The sequence below is a fragment of the Muscardinus avellanarius genome, assembly GCF_963383645.1.
Source record: "Muscardinus avellanarius genome assembly, chromosome: 12".
Taxonomy (NCBI): Eukaryota; Metazoa; Chordata; class Mammalia; order Rodentia; family Gliridae; genus Muscardinus; species Muscardinus avellanarius.
Genome location: NC_137798.1, coordinates 25078679 through 25099634, shown reverse-complemented (window position 1 = coordinate 25099634; position 20956 = coordinate 25078679). Strand labels below are relative to the sequence as shown.

Here is a 20956-nt window from a genome sequence, read left to right as displayed (position 1 = left end):
CCAGCAAATATACCTCATGGAAAAATCATACGTACATAAACACATATACATATATATATATGTATATGTATATATATATACATGAATATTTTAACTGTTGTCATATAATTAACATCATATAATCACTCAGTGAGGCCATGTATGTTTAAAATGCTTTATTGAACATGTATCATCAACGAGCTGAACTTCTAAGTGAAAAGTTAGAAAACCTGTGAATATATCTCTCCTTCTACCTAAGCAAGAGCCAGAGCATACTGACTGAAGCCATTCTCTACTGTTATAAATAACTAAGGCTAAAAGTGACTCATCCATACTGTAAATTAATATGCCACTATGGAAATCAGTACAGAGCATCCTTAAAGCAACTAAAAATAGAACTAGTATGTATTCAGACATTCCACTCCTGGATGTATATCCAAAAATAGTGGAGTCAGTAGACAAAAGAGACACCCGCATGCCCATGTTTGTTGTGGCACAATTCACAAGAGCTAGGATATGGAATCAGCCTAGATTCCTATCAACAGATGAATGAGTAAAGCAAATATGGAGAACTCAACACACACACACACACACACACACACACACACACACACACACACTGGAGCATTATTCATCTACAAAAAGAACAAAATGCTGTCATTTACAGCAAAATAAATGGGTCTGGAGACCATCATGTTAAGCAAAATAAGCCCGATCTTTCATATACGGAAGTGGAAAAAGAAAAATAGATAAACAATCAACCTGAGGCATCCCTGAATTTGATCCCCAGGACAATTAAAGAAAAAGTTGATCTATGCCAGGTGTGGTGGTGCACGCTTGTAATCCCAGCATTTGGGAGGCAGAGACCGGAGGATTGCAGTTCACAGACAGCCTCAGCTACTTAGTGAGGCCCTGTTTCAAAATAAAGAATAAAAAATAGGTCTGGAGGTATAGCTTGGAGGTACAATACCCCTGGGTTCCATCCCCAGTACCACACACACAAAAAAAAAAAAAAAAAAAGAAAGAAAAAAGAAAAGAAAAGAAAAGAAAAGAAAAAGTTGACCTAAAAACAGGAAAGAGATTACTAGAGCCTGAGAACAATGTGGGTTGGGACAGGCTGAGTAGTGAAGGTAGATAGGTGGATGGGCATGATCAATTCAGATTGTGTGTCTATATGAAACCATCACAGTAAATCCCATTAATCTGTACAATAAAAAAATAGCTCTCCACCTCTTAAAAAAGAAAAACGAAAGCAATGCATTCTGTTTGCTTTTCGAGGTGGTCTCAGTTTTGGTTCGTTGTAAATCTCAGGACTTTCTTTAGTGCAGCCTTCATGTCTTTGTTCCGGAGACTATAGATCAGGGGGTTCAAGAGTGGAGTCACCGCTGAGTAAACCAAAGTGACGATCTTCTGCATTCCTGCGGGGTTCCCCGAGGTCGGGCTCACATACATCACCATGAGGGTTCCGTAGAACAGGGACACCACCACGAGATGTGACCCGCACGTGGAGAAAGCTTTAGTTCGACCAGCACCAGAGGGAACACGAAGCACCGCTCTAAGTACCAGAGTGTAGGATCCCAAGATGGAGAGGAAGGGCCCAAAGATAATCATGGAGTTGAAGGTGTAACAGAGGAGCTCGGTAGAAGGGGCAGGGACACAGGCCAGCGCCAACAACGGGCCTGGGTCACACACAAAGTGGTCAATGATGTTAGGTCCACAGAAGGGAAGCTGTGAGATGAGGATGATGGGGACCGGGTAGCAGAGGAATCCACTCACCCAGCACACACAGACGAGGATCACGCAGAGCTTCCCAGTCATGATGGAGGGGTAGTGCAGTGGCCGACAGATGGCCAGGTACCGATCGTAAGCCATGACTGATAGGAAGAAACACTCTGTTGTCCCCAGGGAAAAAAAGAAATAGAACTGGAGGAAGCAGCCTGAGAAGGAGATGGTCTTAGTCTCAGAGAGGATGTTTACCAACATGTTTGGGACAGTGGAAGAAACATACCAGATCTCTAAAAAGGCAAAGTTTCCCAGTAGGATATACATGGGTGTGTGGAGCCTCCTGTCCCACTTCACTGCACAGACAATAGCTCCATTCCCCAGCAGGGTCAGGAGATAGAGGACCAAAATTAATGCGAAGAAGAAACTCTGCATCTCCCTTTGGCCCCGGAAACCCAGGAGGACAAACTCAGTCACAAAATGCATTGTTCTGTTCTGGGACCTCAAAGCTGTTAGAAAAACAGAAGCAACCAAGAAAGGAACAATAATGAAAAACATAGGTTTTGCCCGAACATCGCTGGAAAACATACTGAGCATTTTCATACTATCTCATTGGTCTTCCTCATAACCTTTTGCATTGTAGGGAGCTGTACTTTATACTCCTCTTTTACAGATGAGAAAACTGATGTTGAGAGATTTAAGGTGTTCCACTTAAATATATGTGCTAGGTCAGTGGATCCTACTACACTGACCTATCTGGAGATTGGTTTGGAGCAAACCTCACTAAGAAATTAATTGGTTTTTGGTACTGGGGATTGAACCCAGGGACATTCTACCTTTGAGCTACACCCCCAGACCTTTTTATTTTTTATTTTGAAACAGGGTCTGTAAGTTGCTGTAGGGTCTTGCTGAATGCTGAGGTTGGCCTTGAACCTGCAGTTCTCTTATCTCAGCCTCACAAGTACTGGGATTAGAGGCTTGAACCCCTATATCTGCTAAAGCCCATTAGTTCCTAATGTTCCTATAACCCTCAGTCTCCATGATGTTTTATGTCTAATGGAAAAATCATTGGCTTTTGTATATCCTATATAAAAATATAAACTTTGGGCATATCCTTTTACTTTGAAGCAAAATGAGTATAAATGTGAAGAAAATAACCACAGCTTCCAAAAATGCCTCTTTATTGAGAGTTTCATATCTAGATGTCCAATGAAAAGCAGTAAGAATGGAACTGTGGGGTTCTATTCTGTCCTCAGCTCCCTGGGCTTGTGCTGCTCTTGGGGAGGTGCTGACAATGCCTAGGAATCTGTAAAAGAGTTGGAAACTACTCATCCAGTTCCCTCCAGATCTCCCAGGAGGCATCTGGATTCTGAAAACCATCCAGTTCCTTCCTGTCCTGAGAGGCTCCGGTTGTCTCCAAGTATTTTATGTTGAGCAAAACTTGTCTCTTTTATTACTTCTAAACATTGCTTATGGTCCTCCCCAGCTCAATGGGTCCATTACTGAAGCTACACAAAATAAGTCTAATCTCCTCTTGCATGATGGTGGTGGTGGAGGGTCTTGGATAACTGAAGGCAGTCATCCTGCCCTCTGCATGATTTCTTTTGTAGGCCACAGTTCTCCCCACCCCCTCACTGCCCCAAGCTGTCGTTCTACACTATAGCTTGGCTCCTGAGGTATAACTTACTGCTGGGTAAGTCCATCTTTCTAGTATATAAATCTATGTGTCTTCATTTTATTCTTCTGAGATTAAGCCCCAAGTTCTATAATTTGTCCCTTTATAACTTTGCTCTTATATTTAATATAAATTAAATAATGAATATAAGGGTCACCTTAGAATGTGCAGAAACCAGAAACATATTTTTTTTACTTCGTTGAATCAAGTGTTGAGACACACTAAAATTGTGGATATTTTGCTAACAAGTTTCTTGAAGCTATTGGTTCCAATTTATTTGTGTCCTAAAATTTCCTGACAAAAGTTAAGGATATTTGTCTGAGTAAGCCATCATTAATATTTTATTTTTGGGGGGCTACTGAGGATGGAACCCAGGGACATTCTATCTCTGAGCTATTCCCCCAGCCCTATTTTTCTACTCTTTATTTTGAAACAAGGTCTCACTGAGTTGCAGAAGGCCTCACTAAGTAACTGAGGCTGTCTGTGAACTGCGATCCTCCTGTTTCAGCCTCCCAAATGCTGAAATTACAAGTATGTGCCACTACGCCTAATCTATCATTAATATTTTAAATTTAGCAATATATTCTCTTTAAAACTAAGATAATTGACCACATTTACTTATTAGTGTTACTCTTAACATACTCACAAAATTCCATTATGATGTCATTTATACAATCTGCAGAGGGCAAGAGGTCTACTTCTTAGTACTTGACCAAATCTGGAGCTAATTCAGAATAATAAATGTTTTATTGACAAGATAGATTTAGATATTTTTGTATATAATAGTTTAAAAAAAAATAAAAAATTCTCTAATAAACATGATTTTTATAAAAATGTACCTTTTTCTCCAAGCGATTTAGTTCAATGAACTATAATTACTATGACCACAGGTACCAAAATTTCTAGGAGGATTTTAACTTCAAATATAATTTCTATAGCTATACTTATATTTACCAGACCACAGGCTTTCATTCTTGGTTGGAAAATATAGTTAATAAGGCTTACAATAAAAAAAGAAGTTTGGAGGCTGAACTTAAACAGTAGTACTTCATTTATTCAAGCACTTAACAAACGTTTATACACTGTTTATTATATTCCTAGCAGTGTGCTAAGTTCTGGGGTGCAATAGTGAACATGAAAAATAAAACCCCCTTTCTAGAACTTTTGCTTTACTAAAACAACCAAGAATGCCTCTCATATGTACAGGCACATGCATAGACAGCTCCCTGGGCTGTGTGTTTTGTAGTATGCCCATCTGTATATACTCTGTGGGATGCCCCCACTTACCCCAAAAAATATTTACTCAAGTTAGGAATAATATAAACAAACATATAGAGTGCAGGTGGCATAATAAATTTTACTTGGCATTAAAATAGATATCTGGGGCTTTTGTAAGACAGTAGGCAGAAACATGGACATGAATTAAACTTACCCTGCTCATTGACCAGAAAGTTCTCAGCACCAAGAAGAGAAATATAGTTCCAATTCATGGTATGTGACCTAGAACCAGATCTCTTAAATATTGACTCCCTCCTTGGTAATTATAATTATTTAACTTAATAATGTCTAAGACATGGCTGACATTATTTGCTCTGAAGTGAAATTTTAGTTATCTATGGAGTACAGGGACAGAGGAAGAGAGAAATTAACTAAACAGACAATTCAAAATCTCATTATGTTATTTCTGTTGCCTCACTTCCAAAACACATTTATTATCAGCTCAACTGGTAAATTTAAATTCACCCCTTTTGTCTCTCTGTTAATTTCAAGAGCTACTGCAAACAGGCAGTCGTAGAGATGAGGAAAATAGAGTCTGGGAAATCCATTCTGTATTAACAGGATAAAGGAGGCAGAACTTCTCTACAGCTCTAACCAGTTGGGAGAATTTAAGTCACTTGCCCATGGAAATACAGGGGATTTGTCTTTATTATTCTGAGCTTAATCTGCAGGCAAATCTGGAAAAAAAAATCAGCTAGCTTGCTTCCTTCCCGACTTGTACTTGCTACTGTTCACTTGCCAACAATTCTGAAAACATAACAGCTGCTTTAATTGCTCCTGCTGAAAGATTATCTGTCAGCCAAAACTTCACTGATTTTACAGACTCAAGCTACATTCTAACTGAAGGGAATTTAACGGCCCCTCAAAAACACCAAAGACATCAGAACACCATTTTCCCTGGATTGTATAATGGGGACCCTAGGATCTCTGAGTCACCCACTAGTGGTAATACATCACCTAGGCACTCTTTAGGAGTGTGTTGGGATAGCCTACCATTGTTCCTGCAAAGAACAAAGAAAGATTTAAGGGACTTACAGAAGAGCCCCTTGCTCTGGGGTTCTGACAGCAAGGAATACACAAGAGCAGTGGGGCTCTGACACAGCCAAGGACTTCCTTACAAACCTGGTGGCACTTCTGGCTCCAAAAGGAAGCTGTAAAACTCCAGCTGTAAGAACCTTCTCACTTACACAGTCAGAAAGCTGACTCATAGACACAGAATATTACCTGTGGCTTCAAAGACTTGCATCTTTTGGTACCTGAACAAGTGAGATGTGTTTTCCAAGGCAATGGTTATTAAGAGTTTACAAATCTCTCCTGGATAGGATCCATAGTTCCGCAGTCTGTTTATTGGGAAGCACCTACTGCCTTCCCTGCACCTGTATTTCTGTGCATGCATTCAAATCTACTTATATCTGTTCATCTTTTCCCCAGTGGATTGACTAGTGAGGCAGAGAAGCCAGGATAAATCTAAGGGAGGCCAGGAAGCATTTCTTTTTATGGAGATATCCTTCCTCTAAGGAACTGAGCTACCTGGGGGCAGAAGGACAGTTAATGAAGGAAGAGAAAAAGAGAAAGAACGTGTGTGTGTGTGTGTGTGTGTGTGTGTGTGTGTGTGTATGCCATATCATGTGTGGTTCTTTTAAATTTAAATTTTAAATTAGACTCACTTTATTCTTTTTGAAAAATTCATGCAATTAACAAACATTTATTATGTACCTATTGAAAGTCAGGTTCTGGGCTAAACACTGAATACACACAGGTGATTGGAACTAACAAGGTTAAGTCTTCAAGTGAGTACATGCATATTTTAGTTTCAAATATAAAGATATATAGCAGAACCTCAGCACAGAAAATCTCATTTATAACATAACATTATATCAAATGGAGAAGAGCCGGAAGCTTTCTTTTAAGGCATGGAAAAAACACATGGGTACCCACTTCACCACTTTTATTTAGGAGTGCTGAAAAACCTATCCAGAGCAATAAGGCAAGAAAAAGAAATAAAAGAATCCAAAGAAGAAATCAAATCGTCACTCTTTCTAAATATATCTTTAAATATAGAACCCACCAAAAAAAAACCTCCGCTAAAATACTATTGAAACCAGCAATTGAGTTTAGCAAAGCTGCAGAATAAAAAATTAATATACAAAAATGAGTAGTGTTGTATATGCCAATAGTAAATTATCTGAAATAGAAATAAAGACAGTAATCCCATTTACATTAACTACATAAAATTCCTAGGAATAAATTTAATCAAAGAGGCAAAAGATACTTCTGATAAAAATTATAAAACTTTGAATGAAATTATTAAAGAGGATGTATAAAGGTGGAAAGGCATCCAGTTTTATGGACTACAATAACCTAATACCTAGTTGGTGAGAATATAAATTAGTACAGCTTTCTATAAAATGGAAACAGCGTGGAAGCTCATCACAAAATTAAAATGAGAACTACTGTATGATCCAGCAATCCAACTTTTGGATATATTATCCAGAGGGTTGTGATCATTATGTTGAAAATACATCTGCATGCTCATGCTTGCTGCAGCACTGGGTAGGAGGGAGAGAGGCTTGGGGAAAGGTTGATTAACAGATAAAGAGAAAGAAGTCCTGGTGTTTTCTTGTGCAGTAGGGTGACTATAAACGACAATGTAATATATTTATTTATTATAATATATTAAGAACTACAAGAAAGGATTTTGACTGTTCTGCTATAAAGAAATGATGTGTTTAAGGAGATAGAATTGAATTGACTTGAATATTATACAATGAATTGAATTGACTTGAATATTATACAATGTATACATATATCAAAACATCACATAGTGTCCCATATGTATGTATATTTTTGTGTATCAGTTAAAACGTGAAAAATAATTTTAAAAAATTCAATGTCATTTTTCACAGAAATAAGAAAAACAGTCCTAAAGTTTATGTGGATCTCTTGAATATTCACACAAACCGCTGAATAGGTAAAGCAATCATGAACACCACCACCAACAACATAAACAAAGCCGAAGGCATCACACTACTTGTCTTCAAATTAAGCAGCATGGTACTAGCATAATAATAGACTCATTGATTAATGAACTATAGTCAAGCACTCAGAAATGAACCCATGCTTGTACCATAAATTGATTTTTGATAAAGGTATTAAGTGCATATTGGGATAAAGACAATATTTTCAATAAATGTGCTGGGAAAACTGAATATCCACATGCAGAAGAATAAATTGGATCCTTATCTCACTCCATATACAAAAAAGACTTAAATATAAGACCCCAAACTATAAAACTACTAGAATGATAACACAGGGGGAAATGATATATTAGTCTCAGTGACAATTTTTATTTTTATTTATTGTTAATTTTTTATTGGTGCATTGTATTTATACATCATAATGAAGCAAAAAAATTGTGTAGACATAAATGCACACATCACCCACCCAGTCCCCACCCAGTCCCCGCCCCACTCCCTCCGGAGCCCTCCCTCTCATGCTTGGCTTAGTGGTTGACTATGATATGAATAAGTACATCCTGTGCTTTAAAGAGTTTTCTTTCCCTCCTCCCATCCCCACAGTTAGGTTGCCTTATTTGCTCCTCTATAGGATCCCCTTTTTCACCTGGAGTTCCTCCTGTGACCCCTTTCACCTTAGCTTTCACATATTAGGGAAAGCATCCGATTCCTTGCTTTTTGTGATTGACGAATCTTGCTTAGCATAATGTCCTCAAGATCCATCCATTTCCCTGTAAATGCTGCAATTGTGTTTTTTTAAAGGCTGAGTAAAATTCCATTGTGTACATATCCCATCATGGACAATTTTTAAAGTTTAACCTCCAAAGCTCAGACAAGAAAAGAAAACTGGACAAATGGGATTATATAAAAAAATAAAGCTCCTACACAACAAAGGAAACAATAAACAAAAGATCCAGCATATGAGGAGAAAATATTTTCAAGCCATGCATCTAATAAGGCTAATTTTGAAAACATATATGGAACTCAAACAACTCGATGGAAAGAAAATGAACAATCTGATTAAATATAGGGAAGGAACCTGAAGAGACATTTCTTAAATGAAGATGTACAAATGGCCAACAGAGATATGAGAAATACTCGGGATTAGTAATTATTAGGAAAAGTACATTAAAGCCACAATGAGGCTTCACCTCATACCTGTAAGAATGGCTGTTATCAAAAAGACAAAAGATAACAAGTGTTGACAGGATGTTGAGAAAAATGAATGCTTGCACATTGTATGGGGTATATAAATAAGCAAAACGATTATAGAAAAATGCATGGACATTCCTCAGAAAACTAAAAACAGACTTACCATATACAATCCAGCAATCTCATTTTTGGGTGTTTATCCCAAAGATTTGAGATCAGTATGTTGAAGGGATGTGTGCACTCCCATGGTCATTAGAACCTGATTCCTAACAGCCAAGTCAGTTGTTAGGTGTCCATCAACAGGTGAATGAATAAGGAAAATGGTATATAGCTACACAATGGAATACTATTCAGCCTTTAAAAGGATGGAAATTTTGTTATTTGTGGTACATGGATAAAATTGGAAAAAATGTTAAGTTCGATACGTTAGGCATAGAACAAATACTGCATATTCTCATCTACGTGTGGAATCGAAACTGTCTGAATTTAAAGAAGCAGAGAGTAGAATGGTGGTTATCAGAGACTGGAGGGTGAGGCAATGGGTAGATGGTAGTCAAAGGGCAGAAATATCAATTAGTAAGAATAAGTATTTTTCCCCCTTGAGATATATTGCAGTGTAGTGAATATATTAAATAATAATGTATTCTAAATTTAAAAGATGTTAAGAGAAAAAGCATCAAATGTTCTTGCCACAAAATAAGCATTTGAAGTGATGGGTATTTTAATTATTCTACATTGTATCTAAAAATTAATCTATTTAATTAATTCTTTTAATTCACTTACTTTGTACCCCATTAATACATACAACTATACTCTATCAATTTAGAATTTTACAGTTATACTTATGGTTTAAAAATCCTACAATTTGCCCCTCTGTTCACTCTCTAACTTCTGCCCAATACTCTTCCACTAATTTCTCTACTCTAGCCAAACAAACCTCTTTGTGTTGCATAGACATAATCCTGCTGCAGGATCATATAGAACACGTGCTTCCCTCTGCTTGAGTGTTCCTTCCTCAGCTGTCTACGTGGCTCATCCTTCATGTCCTCTGAGCCCCTGCTTCAATGTTATCGTCTCAGTCTATCCTCCCCTGATAGCCTGTTAACATTTCAGCTCTTTCTTCTGTTTCCTGTCTTCTTTCCTATTTCTGCATAGCACTTAATACTCTCTGATGTGCTATATATATAGCTTATTTTTATTGCTTATCTCTCCCCTACTAAACTCACATGGGTTGTGGTTTTTTTTATTGACAATTTTGTTCCTATTGTATCTTTAGTCCCTAGAAAAGCACATAGAAAATAATAGGTACTCAATTAATATTGACTGAATTAAAGAATTACTACTATTTTATGTGATATTAAAACATATGCCATTTATATCAGCATGAAACTTTCAGACTGTGTCTAGCCTGGAAGCCCATCAATCATCAAGAGCCCAGGGGTCAAGAATATTAATTACTGTTGTAAGATGTGGTGGCGCATGCCTGTAATCCCAGTACTTGGGAAGCTTAGACAGGAGGATCAAAGGGTTGAGGCTGGCCTTAGCAATTTAGTGAGGCCCTTAGCAACTTTAAATCCAGGAGAAACACACACACACACACACACACACACACACACACACACACACACACACTTTGTTACTTAATCCTTTAGTCCTGTATCTCTTAAGCATTTAAGTCTTGTTCCTTATTTGCCTTTCAAACATTTTTTATCTTTACAAACAGCACTCACTGAGCCTCCCCAGTCCTATTTCTCCTCCTTCCCTCCTTCCCATGCTCAACATAGTGACTGACTTTGACAAGTCTGTGTACATCACATCCATTGAGATGTTTCCCTCTTCCCTCGTCCCGTCTCCCTCAGTGAGGTTGCCTTCTTCACTCATGTCTAGTTTTCTACCTAGCTTTGACTTATTACGGAGTACCTTTGATATTTTAGTTTTTGTGACTGACTAATCTCACTTAGCATAATATTCTCTAGTTCCATCCATTTCCTCAGAAATGATGTAATTTGTTCTTTATGGCTGAGTTAAATTCCATTGTGTACATATCCCACAATTCTGTAATCCGTTCATATATTGATGGACATCTTGTCTGGTTCCATAGTTTGGCAACTGTGAATTATGTAGTTATAAATATAGATATATTTGCATTTCTGGTAGTTCGGTTTCCGTTTATTTGGGTTGATACCCAGAAGTGGTATTGCTTGGTCATATGATAGGTTCATTCTCATTCTTCTGAAGATCATCCATACTGTTTTCCAAAGTGGTTGTACTCGTTTGCAATTCCACCAAAATGTTAGAGTTCTTGCTTTTCCACATCCTCACCAGCATTTGCTGTTGTCTGTGTTTGTGTTTTTAATGATTGACATTCTAATTGAGGTTAGGTGAAATCTCAGGGTAGTTTTGATTTGCATTTATTTGATTGCTAATGATGTTGAACATTTTATCATGCATTTATTGGCTATCTGAATTTCTTCTTTTGTGAAGTGTCTGTTTAGTTCACCTCCCCATTTTTTGATTGGGCTATTTGTTTATTTTGGCAGTGAGTTTCTTGAATTCTTTGTATATTCTAGACATTAGTCCTCTATCAGAGGAGTAGCTGGAAAAAATCTCCCATTCTGTCGGCTCTTTGTTGAGATTCTTGGTAGTTTCCTTTGCTGCACAGAAGCTCTTCAGTAATGCAATCTCATGTATTGATCCTCATTTTAGTTTCTTATGCCTTTGGGGTCTCGATGAAGAACTTTCTACCTGTGCCTATGTGTTAGAGTGTTGGTCCTATGATCCCTTCAAAGAGCTGCAAGGTCTCCGGTCTAATTTCCAGATCTTTGATACATCTTGAATTATTTACTTTTTAAAATATTAACTTTTTAAGTAATACCTTCTGTATAACAATGATGATTTACTGAGGATTACTATTCTTTTATCTTTAATCCCAATGTTCCAATAGTCAAAACTAAAAATAGATTAAAATGTCCTCTTACATCCTCTGCTAGAGATACCCAACTTGAACTTATGGTTGTTATTTAGAATGTAGTAAGAATTGACTATGTTTCAGCTCTGCCTGGTTAGTTGTGGAATAAAACAACGAAGGACTCCACTGAGAAGACATCTTTAAGTTGTGTATGGAGCTAGGTCTGGTGGCAGGTGCTTGAAATCCCATTGCTCTGTAGGCAGAGACAGAAGAATTGCAGGTTGAAAGCCACCCTCAGCAACTTAAAAAAAAATAAAAAAGAAAATGGCTGGAGAAGTAGCTTGGAGGTAGAATGCCCCTGGGTTCAATCCCCAGTAAACCCCCCCCCCAAATGTGTATATTGAGAAATAATAGCAGAAAATCAAGTTCTTCTTAACTGATCTTTCCTGTCTGGTCAGTGGTTGCTTGGCCTCCCACAGACTTCTTTATCCTTAGTGTATTCTCAGGACTGTCTTCAATGCAGCCTTCATCTCCTTGTTTCTTAAGCTGTAAATCAGGGGGTTTAAAAAGGGAGTCACCACAGAGTAAAACAAGGTGGTGACCTTCTGCATTGTGGCGGGGTTTTCAGCAGTAGGGCTCACATACATTGCCAAGAGGGCGCCAAAGAACAAACACACCAAGGTGAGATGTGATCCGCAGGTAGAAAAGGCCTTCCGCCGGCCTGCTGCTGATGGGACTTTGAACACAGCGATCAGTAAGAGAGTATAGGAGCCCAGGATGTACAGAAGGGCCAGCATGATGATGACAGAGCTCAGGACGTAGAAGACCATCTCTGTGGTGGGAGCCGGGACGCAAGACAGAGCCATCAGCGGGTCCATGTCACACATAAAGTGATCGATAACATTGGGACCGCAGAAAGGCAACTGGGAGACTTGCACAGTAGAGACAGAGTAGCTCAGGAACCCAAACACCCAGCAGAGCGACATCAAGATGTAGCAGAGACGCGGGGTCATGATGGTCAGGTAGTGCAGTGGGCGGCAGATGGCGAGGTAGCGATCATAGGCCATGATGCACAGGAAGTACACTTCGGTTGTGCCCAGGGAAGTAAAAAAGTAGAACTGGAGTAAACAGCCAGCAAAAGAGATGGTCTTTGTCTCGGAGAGGGAACTGACCAGCATAGTAGGCACAGAGGAGGTGATGTACCAGATTTCAAGGAAAGCAAAGTTTCCTAGGAGAATGTACATTGGGGTATGAAGCCGCTGGTCCAACCTCACTGCACAGACAATGGCCCCATTTCCCATGATGGTAAATATATAGATGCCAAATAACAGCGAGAAGAGCAAATTCTGCATCTCCTCAAGGCCAGAGAAGCCAAGGAGGATGAACTCAGTCAAGGTGCTTGCATCTGAATTGTTCATAAATCCCAGAGCTGCAGGGTAGACCGAAAACACCAGTTATTATTATTTTTTTGGTACTGGTTATAAAAGCCATTTTGCTGCCTAAAAAACTTGGAGGAAACCTACTGTCACATTACATATGTTGGGTTTCTGTCAATTAGTTTGGAATAATCCATCCATTGACTCCCAGCTTGTATGTATGTATGTATGTATGTATACATGTATGCATTTTTGGTAGTAGAGACTGAACCTAGGGGCATTCTTCCTCTGGGGTCTCTCTAGGTTGCCAAGAGTCTAGTTAAGTTGCTGAGGCTGTCTCAGATCTGTGAGCCTCCTGTCCCAGCCTCCTAGGAACAGGTATTACAGGCGTGTGCCACTATTCCTGGCTTCTCAGTTCTTATTTAAAAGGAGCCAACTGCAATCCTTACGATCCCATGTTTCAGTAAAATTAGATTTATAGCAATAGAATCTTAAGTTTTGTTTATTAATGAGTAAGAATCCTCTTTTCCCTTTAACATTTTGAAAACTCAGAAGCACATTAAAGGCAGAAAAATGTTTATCAGTTTATATCTTCCAGTTAACTTCTAACAGATATTTTTATTATTTTACCAAGAATTATAAATGGAATAACTACTTTTTTGGGGACATCTTCTCCCAAGGGGAAAGTATTTGGTATACTTCTCAGATACTCCAGAGCAGTGAATGTTCACGTGCACACTGAGTTCTACATCACCATAACCCTCTTTCATTGCATATGAATGAATTGTAAATTTCAGCATAGAAACCAAGAGGAAAGGTCAGAGTGATATTTTTCTGGAGAGAAGAAAGTTAATGGTTATCACAGAATATTCCTTGAATATTTACTTTGTATTCTTATTTTAAAATACTCTAATTCATCAGCTGACTCCCTATCACATTAAAGCAAGTGCAGTTTTTGAAGTCATTTACCATAAAGGTCTTTTGAGATAAATGACTTGTCTCAAAATATGTAGTTCCACTATAAGACTCAGTCTTGTGCCATTTACATATCAGAGTTAACAAGTTTTGACGTTTCTGACAGCTATCCCAACTTTCCACCTGCAGAAAATTCAGAATCATAGTGGGTTTGAAAGGATACTTATCAGAAGTCCAATAGACAAACATAACATAGCTCTAAATATTGCTCACAGTCAGTTATTTTTTTGTAGGGGATTATTTATTTTTGGTGCTGAGGATTGAACCCAGGGCCTTTGGTGTGCTAGGCAAGCATTGTGCTATTGAGCTAAATCCCCAGCCCTGAAGATCAATTCTTGCTAAACACAAATAATATTTTTTCACTTTGATGATATGCAAAACATATTTTTAAAAATATATTCAATAAGCCTTCTCCAATTTCAGAAGAATTAATTAACATTAAGTTATCCAGCACAACATTTCAAATAATCTGTGTTGTCATGTTATTTAAATTTATTAATGTTGCAATTTAAAAAATTACTTAGATAGTTTATTTTGGTGTGGTACTAGGGATGGAACCCAGGGACTTTTCTACTTCTGGGCTATACTTCTAGATCTATTTTATACTTTATTTGGAAACAGGGTTTCACTAAGTTGCTGAGAGCCTCACTCAGTAGCTGAGGCTGGCTTTGAACCTGTGTGATCCACCTGTCTCAGCCTCCCAAGCATTGGGATTACAAGTGTGAGCCATCACACCCGGCCCTTAAATAGTTTTAAATAATTTAAAATATAGACACATCTTAATGCAGAAAAGAAACAAAGAAACGACATTATATTACCTAGGATGTGCATAAGAGTAATGAAAAGCTGGACATGGTGGTGAACACCTGTAATTCCGATATTTGGGAGGCTGAAACAGGAGGATCAAGGCCAGCCTTAGTAATTTAGTGAGGTGCTCAGCAGCTTAGCAAGACTGTTTCAAAGTAAAAAATAAAAAGAGCTGGGCATAGCTTGGAGGTAGAAGGTCCTGGGTTCAAGTTTCACCACCTACACATACACACACACACACACACACACACACACACACACACACACACCCACCACCACCATTAACAACAAACCATTATATACATTATATGAGGGTATTGAGGAGAGTTATTAAGCACCATTAAAGCATTCTTTTGTAAATTATTAGGCAAGAAAACTTAAAGAAGTGCTAAACTAAGGGGTCCAGGTAGCTGGACACTGGAGTCAACAGTTCATTAGAACCTAATTTATTATGATGATTCAGAAGAGGTTGAGGATGAAATCGCGTAGCCAGAAACCCACAAAAGTTTGCAAAAATTTGTTAATACAGCAAAGGGCTCCACTAGAGTTAGCATCCATTTGTAGATTTCTTAGAAAAATCCCAGTGATGTCTAGACGAGGGGGAAAAATTACTTACCTTTCATGCTAGGGCTAAGTGTGGGCAGATCTATATCTTCTCAAAGATGCCTCTCTTTGCTTTACATGGACTCCAAACCCAGGGTCTGCCCCTGAGAATCCTAGGATATACAAAGTTAACTGTTTAAATCCCCTTTTCTCTTTCCCCCAGGTTCTCAAAAGAAACAGTGATAGCCACCGGCATTCTGGTGGGCAATAGTGGTAGCCTGTGGGAGAAGCACAGTCCTCCAACCAGCCCTTGACCATCGACCTAAATTCACTGGGCTGTACAGACAGTCCCTAATTTGCAATGATTCTGATTACATTTTTCTACTTTTTGATGGTGCAAAAGCTGTAAGCATACACTAAAAAAATCCTTGAATTTTGGTCTTTCTGTATGCTGGCTGTATGCTGTAAGATAATCTCTAGAGGGCACGAAGATTCATGAAGGCAGACAACCAACACTCCACAGGGGAGTGTGTTCATAAGCTGTGATGGTGAGTAGGTTAGATGCACTAGGTGCATTTTTGACTTAGGCTGTTCTCAACTTACAAAGGGTGTATTGGTACATCAACCCACGGTAAGTCGAGGGGCATCTGTGTAAGAGACCTCAGTCACCTCCAGGCACCCAGACTTTGTCCTTGTCTCTCCCAGCAGAAAAGTTCAACAGGTGAGTTTTATATATTAGCTAATTTGCTCTGTAGGGGAGCAGAAAGCAGTGGGGTATGAACTTCCTGATGAGATTTCAGGGGTGCAGGTGAGAGAAGGAGAAGGGAGCAGTGTCACAGAGACTCCCAAGGGGTGCAATTAAAGTTTTATCTTAGAGTTTACTGTGATGTCTCTGCTTCCCTTGGGCTGGCTATGGCTCCCACAAGAGTCCTTGCAAGGTACAGCATCCTTTCTTCCATTCAGAGCTTTCATGGGGCTTAATGTAAATTGGACTCCAGAGCAAAGGCAAGAAAAAATGTCCTAACATTTTAGACATCAATGGTGAGATGTCCAGATCTCCAGAGAGCGGGTCGTTTTCAGGAAAAGTCTTCACTGTGAAATCTAGAGAGTTTACAATGTTCATTGTTTATGTTCTCCTCACACATTTAACATCTGTACATTTTTGCTTCCTTTTTTTGTGGTCCTGGGGATCGACTCCAGGGATGTTTACTTCTGAGCTACACTCTCAGCCCTATTTTATTTTATTTTTTTTTTTGTTGTTTTGAAATGATCTCTTGAAGTTGCTGAGGCTATCCTCAAACCTTTGATCCTCCTGTCTCAGCCTCCCAAGTACTGGGATTACAGGCATGCACTATTAGTCCTGGTTTGAATTTTTTTTTTCAATTTTTAATTACTAGCAGAGTATTTATTTTATATTTGTCCTGACTGTTATTTGTTTCTTTCTTGTTTTCTTTTGAATTATTCAGGTCTTTTTATTATTTCGTTTTCCCTCTGAGTTTTTTGGACTGTTTACATTTTATATAAATATAATATATGGTAATATAAAATGATCATTTTAACAATTTAGTGTACAGTTCATAAGAGCACAGTTCAGTGATATGAATGTGCTGTGCATTGTCATGCACCCATCACCACTACCCATCTCCAGCAGTTTTCATTACTCTGTACTGAAACCGTGTACCCATTGTTTGTTTGTTTGCTTTTTTTTTTTTTTTTTTTTTGCTGTACTGGGGATGGAACCCAGGGGCATTCTACCTCCAAGTTACACCCCAGCCCTATCTTTTATTCTTTAGTTTGAAACAGGGTCTCACTGAGTTGCAAAGGACCGCACTAAGTAGTAGCTGAGGCTGTCCTCGAACTGCGGTCTTCCTATCTCAGCCTCCCGAATGCTGGGATTACAAGTGTGCACCACCACGCCCCGCTCCGTGTACCCATTAAACAAGAATTCTGTTTCATCTTCCTGTACTGTTCTATTTTCTGTCTTCATGAATCAGACTGTTACTTCTCAATGGGTTGGTGAGAAGTCCTAGATGAATCTTTTCTGTTAATGTTCTTTATACAATGAAATAATTCACCATTCAGTATAGTGATTAGTATTATTTAAAAAGTGAGAAAATATTTGTAATGTTGTAAATACTGCACTTGAAGTACCATTGTAAATCTAGTATGCTTACATAAAATTATTTTTAGAGAGAAAGTAAGAAAAAAACTAAAATCAGGAAACATAGTACACATTAGAAAATCAGTAATCAGATTGCAAACAAAACACCTATAATCAAACATAAATGAATTCATAACATTTAGGGTAATATTCTATATGCACTAGAAAATGACAAAACCCTTATGTTCAATAAAATGTGAGGATTCTAGGTATCCTGTATCTTAATTAGACATCGACTTTTCATCCAAATAATGATAAAGTGCTTTGAAAGATCATTAGCTTGGTCCTTATGTACATATAACACAATATATATAGCTTGTTTCTTTTATAATTTCCTACTTTGATATCTTTAAAGCTAATTTTTGACACTTGTCATTCAAATGAAAAATTACTGAACCGAAGTATTTCTTTAAATTATGAAATAAAACATATTTATTTATTTATCATGTTATTAAATTTAGGAGTTCTTCATATATCCTGGATATTAATCCCTCATCAGATCTATGGCTTAGAAATATTTATTCTATCCTATGGCCTTTTTCCTTTTTGTTGATAGTCTCCTTTTGTGCACAAACATTTTTAATTCTGATGTCCAATTTATCAATTTTTCTTTTGGCCAGGCTTTTTGTGTCATATAAAAGAAGTCATGACCAAATCCAGTGTCACAAAGCTTCCCCCTATGTTTTATTCTTAGAGTTGTTTATGTTGTCTATGTTTAAGCCTTATGTTTATGTCTGATTTGTCTTGAGCTAATTTTGTGTATAGCCTAAGGTTAGAGTCTAATTCACTATTTTGCATGCAGCTTTCCAGTTTACCAGTTAAAAGACCGCTCTCTCTCCCAATTGAATGGTCTCAGCACTCTTGCTCAAAATCATTTCATCAAACATGAGGGTTTGCTTTGGGGTTTCTATTATATCCCATTGGTCTATACGTCATTATGCTGATAACATACTGTTTTGATTACTGTAGCTTTATAGAAAGTTTTGAATTCGGGAAGTGCCAGTCAGCCAATATTGTCCATCTCTGAAAAAAACATTTTTGTTTCGGCTCTTTGGAGCCCATTGAGATTACATGTGAATTTTTTTTTTTTTTTTTTTGTACTGGGGTTGGAACCCAGGGGCATTCTAACTCTGAGCTGCACCCCCAGCCCTAATTTTTTATTCTTTTTTTTTTTTTTTGGTGGTACTGGGGCTGGAACCCAGAGGCTTTCTACCTCCAGGCTATACTCCCAGACCTATTTTATATTTTATTTAGAAACAGGGTCTCACTAAGTTGCTAAGAGCCTTACTAAGTAGCTGAGGCTGGCTTTGAACCTGTGCGATCCTCCTGTCTCAACCTCCAAGTGCGGGGATTACAAGCATGCTCCACCATGCCTGGCTTATTCTTTATTTTATTTTTATTTTTATTTTTTTATTTTTGGTGGTACTGGGGTTCCTGGAAACCCTTCTACTTCCTGGCTACACTCCCAGACCTATTTTTATATTTCTTTATTTGGAAACAGGGTCTCTTAAGCCAGCGAGGCTGGCTTCGAACCTGTGCAATCCTCCTGTCTCTGCCTCCCAAGCGCAGGGGATTACAAGTGTGCGCCACCATGCAGGGCTCTTATTCTTTATTTTGAAACCAGGTCTCATTGAGTTGCAAAGGGCCTCACTAAGTACCTGAGGCTGTCTGTGAACTGTGATCCTCCCGTCTCAGCCTCCCAAATGCTGGGATTACAAGTGTGTGCCACCACGACCTGCTTCCATGTGGATTTTAGGATGGATTTTTCTATTATTACAGAAAATGTTATTTGGATATTAAAAGGGATTTCATTGAATCTGTACATTACTTTGGATAGTATTGACATCTTAATACTGTTGTTTTTCATCCTTTAATGTGGAGTATCTTTTCATTTACTTGTATCTTTAATTTGCCTATTTTAGTGAACAAATGAGAATTGTATATATTGTTATGTACAAATTTTATTGAAATATCTGTACCTCGTGCATGGCTGAATTAAGCTAATTTACTTGTGTTAACTCATTTTTTGGCAGTAAGATTCAACTGACTTTCATGTATTAATTTAAAATCCTATACTGTGGCTAAATTCATTTATTAGTGCTAACAGTTTCTTTTGGGTGCAAATGTGTGTAATCTTTAGGTTTTCTACACACAAGATCTGTGAACAGGTATAATTTTACTTTTTCCTTCTAATTTGAATGCCTTTTATATTATGCTGAATAGAAGTAGTAAAATTAGCATACTTACTCCTAATCTGAGAGAAAAAGCTCTTTTTTCCCTTAGTCATTGAGTGTGGGGCCCACTGTGTGTTTTTCACATCTGATCTTTATTCTGTTGGGCTAGTTTCTTTCTAGTCCTAGTTCATTGAGTGTTGAGGCTTTTTTAAAAAAACCTTTTTTTGAAAAGGTTTTGAATATTATTAAATGCCTTTTCTTCAATTGAGATAATCGTGTGATTTTTTTATTCATTCTATTTGTGTTGCATTACACTGATTAATTTTCATATGCTGAGCCACCTTTGCACTGTAGGAATAAATTCCATTTAGTTATATTGTATAATCTTTAAAACACACGATTGAACAATATTGTTTGTTATATTTATTCACTTATTTGAAGTTTTGCATCTATAGTCATAAAAATATCCATGTGTAGTTTCCTTTCAGTTTATTTGTCTGGCTTTGGAATCAGAATAATGTTCACCTCAGAGATAAGTTTGAATGTATCTCTGTAATTTTTTTGAGGTTTGAAAAGAATTGCTGTTAATTTCTCTCTTTTTTTTTTTTTTTTGCGGGTCTGGGGATGGAACCCAGGGGCATTTGACCTCCGAGCTACACCCCCTGCCCTATTTTTTATTCTTTATTTTGAAACCGGGTCTCACTGAGTTGCAGAGGGCCTCACTAAGTAGCTGAGGCTGTTCGTGAACCGCGATCCTCCAGTTCTCAGCCTCCAGAATGCTGGGATTACAAGCGTGCGCCACCACGCCCGGCTTGTTAATTTCTCTTTAAGAAGTTAGCAGAATTCAATTTTCTTTGTTGGAAGGTTTTTGACTATTGATTTAATCTCTTTACAGATTATATTCTATATAAAACTTTTATTTCTTTATGATTCATCTGGCAAGTTGTATATTTCTAGAAGTTTGTCTATCTCATGTAGATTATCCATTTTTATGTACAATTGTTCATTGTATTCTTATAATCTTTTTTTGAACAAACAGTTGTCCTTAGTTTGATTTTTTTTTTTTTTTTTTGCAGGTCTGGGGATGGAACCCTGGATGTTCGACCTTCAAGCTACACCCCCTACCCTATTTTTTAGTCTTTATTTTGAAACGGGGTCTCACTAAGTTGCAGAGGGCCTCACTAAGTAGCTG

General features: G+C 37.9%; 2 protein-coding genes across 2 annotated transcripts; both read right to left on the bottom strand.

The window, feature by feature from the left end:
- Positions 1-1263: 1263 nt before the first annotated feature.
- LOC308270847 (olfactory receptor 11H6) lies at positions 1264-2229 on the bottom strand (the record flags this gene model as incomplete). Its single annotated transcript, XM_080707004.1, has 1 exon — positions 1264-2229. The coding sequence occupies exon 1, from the start codon at positions 2185-2187 to the stop codon at positions 1264-1266; it is 924 nt and encodes a 307-aa protein (XP_080563130.1). The 5' UTR covers positions 2188-2229.
- A 9990-nt stretch (positions 2230-12219) lies between these two features.
- LOC308270911 (olfactory receptor 11H6-like) lies at positions 12220-13170 on the bottom strand (the record flags this gene model as incomplete). Its single annotated transcript, XM_080707064.1, has 1 exon — positions 12220-13170. The coding sequence occupies exon 1, from the start codon at positions 13144-13146 to the stop codon at positions 12220-12222; it is 927 nt and encodes a 308-aa protein (XP_080563190.1). The 5' UTR covers positions 13147-13170.
- Positions 13171-20956: the final 7786 nt, after the last annotated feature.